Source organism: Elephantulus edwardii, unplaced genomic scaffold (assembly GCF_000299155.1).
Source record: "Elephantulus edwardii isolate Elephantulus edwardi_28Jun2011 unplaced genomic scaffold, EleEdw1.0 scaffold00631, whole genome shotgun sequence".
Taxonomy (NCBI): domain Eukaryota; kingdom Metazoa; phylum Chordata; class Mammalia; order Macroscelidea; family Macroscelididae; genus Elephantulus; species Elephantulus edwardii.
Genome location: NW_006400381.1, coordinates 61270 through 67877, shown reverse-complemented (window position 1 = coordinate 67877; position 6608 = coordinate 61270). Strand labels below are relative to the sequence as shown.

Sequence of the window (6608 nt, the reverse complement as noted above, 5' to 3'; positions counted from 1 at the left end):
TTAAATAATAGTTTTAAAAAGTGAACTGGAGAAGCAAAGGAGGGAGAAGAAATAAAATGCAGAATCACGAATGAACGAAAATCCAACTTTTCTGTAAACCTGCATTAAAATCACAATTGAATTTTTAAAAAATTTTAAAAAAAAAGAAAAGTGCACCAAGGAATGACTGGAAACCTTAAGTCTCTGTAAAGTTGCATTTAAATTAAAATAAGTATAAAAAAAGAAAAAATCTTGTGTTATAGGTTCTTAGAACGCCTTCTAGAAATCAATTTTGTGGCCACCACATCCACCTTCTTCCCATTTTAAGGAACTAAATTCCCATCCCTGGTCACCCAGTTATAGGTACACAGCCTCAGTCCCTTTTATGAAGAATTCATCAGTAAATAAACGATTCCACATCAAATAAAAGTCAAATAACTCTAAACAAAAGAACTCACCATGATTGTGTATGTTCTGAAGGTGATAATGTTATTGAAGTCCAAGGTGGCCCTGTTAGCAGAAGGTCACTCGAGTTCCTCGGCTGCCTAGAGGGGACCCGTGCTCCCCTCCAGGACATGCAAGGCCTGAGAAGAAAGAGGGTTGCAGAGTAGAAGGTGTTCAGGAGACGTGACAGGTGACTTGCAAAGCTCAGGGCCAAGCTACACAGTCAAGACCTGTCCTGAGGTCAGTGCAGCGTCCAGGGGAAAACAGCTCAGCCGTGCAGGCCTCAGGCAGCTCCTGGGATCTCTTCCCCCAGCAACCAGGACAGACAGACTCATCCACTCACCCCAGACCATGAAAAATAGTCACATCCAACAACAACAACAACAAAAAGTAATAATAAAACTGACTCCAACCGAGTTGCTTGTTTTTCAGTGCTGCATAGTATTCCATTGTGTGACTAGACCACAGCCTCTCTCTTCATTTGTTTGTTGATGGTCATTTGGGTTGTTTCCAACTCTTTGCTCTTGTGAACAAAGCCGTGATAAACATAGGTGTGCGTAAGTGCAATTTAGACACAAGTTTGCAGAATAGTTCATTTTTCATTCATTCCATTTTGCATACTTCCTTCACTTTGCTCAGACTGCAAATTGCAAGGGGAGGAACCCACCTATCTTCCCAGAGCAAACCTGAAGGTGGGTTTTCACCTGCCCTGAGCCCCAGCCCTAAGCTTCTGCAGTAAATCACACCATCAATCACACCACCAAACTCCCTTCATCTTTTTCTTATATCAAGCTGCAAATCTCACTCATTCCCTGCCACAGAGAAGGAACCCACACACAGCTCACCCTGCAAGTAGGGTTTATAAGAGACTTGGGGGGAAAATAAAACCACCAACGACAGGGCAGGAGAGGGTCCATTTTTGCTCTTGCAGGAGCAGCTGGGGATGGGGGTGGGAGGGATTTGAACTCCTTGCCTTCGGGGTGAGCAGCCCAGCTCCTTTTTACAGTTCCAGCAAAGCGCTCCCTTCCCTGGGACCGTTGTTTCCGAGAAGCTGGGGTCTGGCCAATTCCCTTAAATGCCTTTTGCATTTGAATGCATGCAAATACACACACACACACACACACACACACAGTCTCACCCTCCGCCAATTCCCTTAAATCTATTTTGCATTTGCATGCAAATACACACACACTCTCTCACGTGCCAATTCCATGAACTCTATTTTGCATTTGCATGCCCGCAAATTCACACACAGACACACACTGCACCAATTCCCTTAAATCTATTTTGCATTTGCATACACATGAATACACACACTCACGCGCCAATTTTCGTACATTTGTTTAGCATTTGCATGCATACAAATACACACACACACACACACAGAGCGATTCACTTAAATCCCTTTTGCATTTGCATGCACGCAAACACACACTCACACGCCAGTTCCCTTCATTTTGCATTTGCATGCACGCAATTGCACACACACTCAGGCACCAATTCCCTTAAATCCCTTTTGCATTTGCATGCACGCAAATACACATACGCCAGTTCCCTTAATTTTGCATTTGCATGCACGCAATTGCACACACACTCACGCAGCAACTCCCTTAAATCACTTTTATGTTTGCATGCGCGCAAATACACACTCACACGCCAGTTTTCTAAAATTTATTTTGCATTTGCATGCACTCAATTACACACACACTCACGCACCAATTCCCTTAAATCTATTTTGCATTTGCATGCACGCAGACACACACATAAACTCACATACACCAATTCCCGTAAACCTATTTTCTATTTGCATGCAAACAAACACACGCGCGCCAATTTTCTTAAATCTATTTCGTATTTGCATGCACGCAAATACAAAGACTCACGCACCAATTCCCATAAATCCCTTTGGCATTTGCATGCAAGCAAAAACACAAACACTCTCACGCGCCAGTTCCTTACATTTTCGTTTTCATGCACAAACACACACACACACATTTAGATGCAGACCAACAGCTCGATTTTTTTAAGACATAAACCCCTCCAGCCTGATTTTCAAGGAAGCAGAAATAAAATAAGAGCGAGCCCGCGGAGGAACCAGAGTGCATGCACAGGACGTTTGTAGGCCCCCGATTTTGCATTTTTCTCCCCCAAATTTGCCTGCAAGCTGACCCCGCTCGCCTGCACCGTCAGGAGCCCCGGATCGTGCGCATTTAGGAACTACTCTGCACGCTCGACCTCCCAGCCCTAAAAATGCATGCATTTCGGTGTCTTTACCTGGAAATACCCCTCTTTGCAGGGTCCTGGGCTCCCGGGGTTGCAGCGGCCTCGCGGCCCGGGGTCCCACCGGAAGCGGAGCCCGAGCGAGAGGTCCCCCCGGAGCAACAAGAAAGCGCAAAAGGGGAGCAAGGTTCCACCCAAAACCCGACCAAGACCCGTGTGGCCGCCACCGAAGCGGTCAGCACAAAGGGGACAGCGAAGAACACCGACCACCGATAAGAGCGCGATCTGTGCGCCTCAGAAAAAAGGGCCCGTACTTCCGGTTCCGGGACAGCTACGTACATCACAAAAAACAGTCCGTGCGGGAACACACAGCGTACGATTTCTTGGTTCCGCTTATAATAACCATTTGACCCACATAAACATTATTATTTCCTCCTCCAAGAAAATTCTAGATGTTTTTCATGGCTCTTTATGAAAGGACACACTTATTGAAATAAATCAAGATGTCCTACATAATCAGAGAATTGGGACTATCTGCATTTTTCCATGTGGAAAATCTTTTAATAGGTTTCTTCCATAATTTACATAGTTTATAAATTGTTTTAAATTAGAAATTATTTTAAATTCTAAAGTTTTAAAAAATATTTATAATTTATTCTGTGTACAGTTAAGTAGGATCTGGCTGGTACAGGAAGAGATTGTCCCTCCTTTTCCAGCAGAGCATCTGTTGGATTCGAACTGTGTACCTCTGAAATTGTACTGCAGCTTCTTGCAACTAGAACACCAGGGCTTCCTATAGTTTTCATTTAAAAAAAAATTTATTTTCTATTATCAAAACCCTGCCCACCTTTTCCTTCTAAATATTTCCCTGAATTTTGTTTTTTAAGTGTAAAAGTTCTAATTTGGTTACTGTTTCATAGTTTTTCATCAATGACGTAGGAAGTGTTTCCCCACACCCCCTACAGACAGGCAACTAGAAATTGTTTTAGGCTTTATTTTCACATGGTAATTGGTAGGAGCTAAATTGGACAGAAATAAATCACGGCCTGTATGGGCATATTTTGCATTTGCATGCACTCAATTACACACACACTCACGCACCAATTCCCTTAAATCTATTTTGCATCACTGCATGGGAGCCTTAATGCGTTTAATGTGTAAATTCTCCTCCTTGGAGTTTTCTTTTTCTTTGTCAATGGCCTTCTCTGTCTCAGTTATCTAATGTTAGTAAAACAAGTGGATATCTTGACCAAACTAATCTTGTTGAGATTTGAAAAACTATTGTTGTTGTTATGTGACATTGAGTCGCCTGTGATTCATAGCGACCCTGTGTACAACAGCCTAAAACTCTGCTCTATCCTGTGCCAATCTCAGTGTCTCTGACACTCCCATCCCAATTACCCCAGTCACTAAATCAATCCATCTCATAGAGGGCCTTCCCCTCCTGTGCTGTCCTTCCACCCTCCCAAGCATGACGTCCCTCTCTAAGGACCTGTCTCTCCTTGCTACATGTCCAAAGTATGTTAGATGAAGCCTCAGAATCCTTGCCTCCAAGGAGCCACCTGGTTGAACCCTCTCCAGGATGAATCTGTTTTCCTATCAGTCCATGGTACCCTCAATACTCTTCTCCAGCACCACAGCTCAAAGGCATCAATTCTCATATCATCCCTAGCCATTGTCCAGCTCTTTGACGCATAGCAAGTGATTGCAAAGATCAGGTGCACCTTAGTCTCCAGACTGACATCATTGCTCCTTCCTGGAGAGGTCTCTGCTCTCAGACTTTCCCAATGCGATTTGTCTTTTAATTTCCTGTCTGCTGGTCCCAAGATTTGTTGACTGTAAAACCAATTAAATTGAAGCTGTCAACCATCTCAACTTCTTCACCATCTATCGTGATGGTGCCAGGAGGCCCAGTGGTGAGAATAGACAGTCAAATTTTTAACGTCAGTTCCAAGGAAAAGCTTTCTGTCTGTGTGAGCTCTCTTGTTGTTCTTGGTTGGAAGGACAGAGTCAAATATGACTCACAGAGACCCAATGATCAACAGACACGAACTCTGTCATCCGGTGCCGTCCTCACCATATCTGACACACCTAAACCCATGGCTGCAGTCCCTGTGTCCATCCACCAGTTTAAAGGTTTCCTTCTCTTCCTCTGTCCCTCCACCTTTCCAAGCATGATGTCCTCCTCAAAATAACAGCCTCTCCTCACAAAAATGCCTATAATTCTGAAAATGCTTGACCTTTTTCACCTGGGCTATGATAGGTACTATTGTGATAAAGATAGAAATTGTCATGATTTCCTCTGACTTAAATTCAAATGAACAATCTGAGTACCAGCAGTCAGGAAATGAAAAGAAGAAATGCCTTAGGAAAGTCGGATGTCAGAGAATGCTACCCGGTGCTGGAGAGCAAGGATGTCACTTTAAAGACTAAGGTGCACCTGACCCTGCCATCTCGAAGTTTGCAGTTCAAAATCACCAGCTGCTTCTCGGGAGGAAGGGAAATCTCTTCCCACGTGATTCACTGTCTCAGAAAACACTCTGGAGAGTCAGTTCTGGGTCTCTTCCAACTTGATGACATACAATTTTAAAAAACAACTCTGCATCTCAGAGTTGGGGAGTTAAAGGTGACAGAAGAATGAATGCTTAGCCTTGGGATTCTAGGGAAGAGTATTCAGTATCCCACGGCCTGCCAAGAGAACAAATAAATATGATTTTTTTTAAATAAATATGATTTCTTGGAGAAAGTCCATTTTGAGTGCTTCCTGGAGGTTAAGAGAGAAGAAGCTTCACCTCATGTTCTCTGGACATGTTGTTATGGGGTTGGGGGCAGTTCTTGGAAAAAAACTCTTGGGAAGATTAGAAGGTCAGTGAAAATAGAGTCAATCCCACAATGAGATGGCCTCATAGGTGACTGTATCCACATCATTCAGTCTTCCACAGATGTTGGTGATGGGACAAGAAAAGGGCAGAGTTCAGCTTTTTTGTTCACGAAGTCACAATACGTTATACTACTCAGCTTCAAAAAAAAATTAAAAAACAGGTCAGGATTCTTTTTTGTTTGTTTATCTTTTTTATTATTAAATTTTATTAATTTTAATGAACATTTACAGAGATTTGGGGTTTTCATGCATTCATTGTTGCACTATTTTCTCTACCCTCCTCCCCAGTTCATTCTTCTTTTTTTTCCCCCTCCTTGAAAGTCTGTTTTAATTGTCCAATGGCCACAGTGCTTGTCAAAGCCAGTTCTGATTAATCTAGGTCAGGATTCTTTTGATGACAGTTGCACTGAATATAACTCACCTGTCTGCACAGACAATGTCAACATCAAATGTCTTTGTCTTCCTTTCATGTCAGGAGTAAATGCTTTCCAAAGAAATCTGACTTCAAATAAGACTTTGCTTTTTTCTGAAAAGGGTGTCAGATAGTTTATGCACTGGGCTTCACCCACGTGGACAGAAGGCTGGACAAGGTCTGAGGAGGCTCTGAATTGCTTGGACATCTGACCTCTTCCATCATTTCCAAGGTGGAAGCCAGCCAGAGCCGTCCAACCTCTCAGGATTCTGCCATTTCTTGGAAAAGCAGAGTGGTCACTAGTCCACTCACTGTCCTTCGGGGAGAAATGATATATTCTCGAGAGACTCACCAAGGCTCACATCACTTGTGTTTTGCTGGTGGCTGGGGGCCATTGAGTCCGAACCAGCCCATAGCTGACCCCTCCAGCGTGTGGACAGAGGCACTTGGAAGGACATTGGGTCCATCTTCCCACGGAGGGTGGATTCGAACCAGTCGGCCTCTGGGACAGCAGCCTGGCTTCTGGTAATGTCACCTCACCCAGAGGTGAAAGGACAAAGCAGAGGGGACGAGAAAAGTCACTTTTACAAATCTCCTGAGACCACACACCTGTCAACGTCCTGTGTGAACAATTTTAACAGTTACAAGAAACACAACTGCTGGAGAAACACT

The 6608-nt window shown here is 43.6% G+C and overlaps 1 protein-coding gene across 1 annotated transcript in view; it reads right to left on the bottom strand.

Annotated features, from left to right (window-relative positions):
* Nucleotides 1–6608, bottom strand: part of LOC102869747 (zinc finger protein 135-like) — a 39978-nt gene that overhangs the window by 19637 nt on the left and 13733 nt on the right. Inside the window, exon 2 of the mRNA XM_006903395.1 lies at nucleotides 2698–2928. Within this exon, the coding sequence (XP_006903457.1) occupies nucleotides 2698–2928 (231 nt within the window). The remainder of the gene's footprint in view (nucleotides 1–2697; nucleotides 2929–6608) is intronic.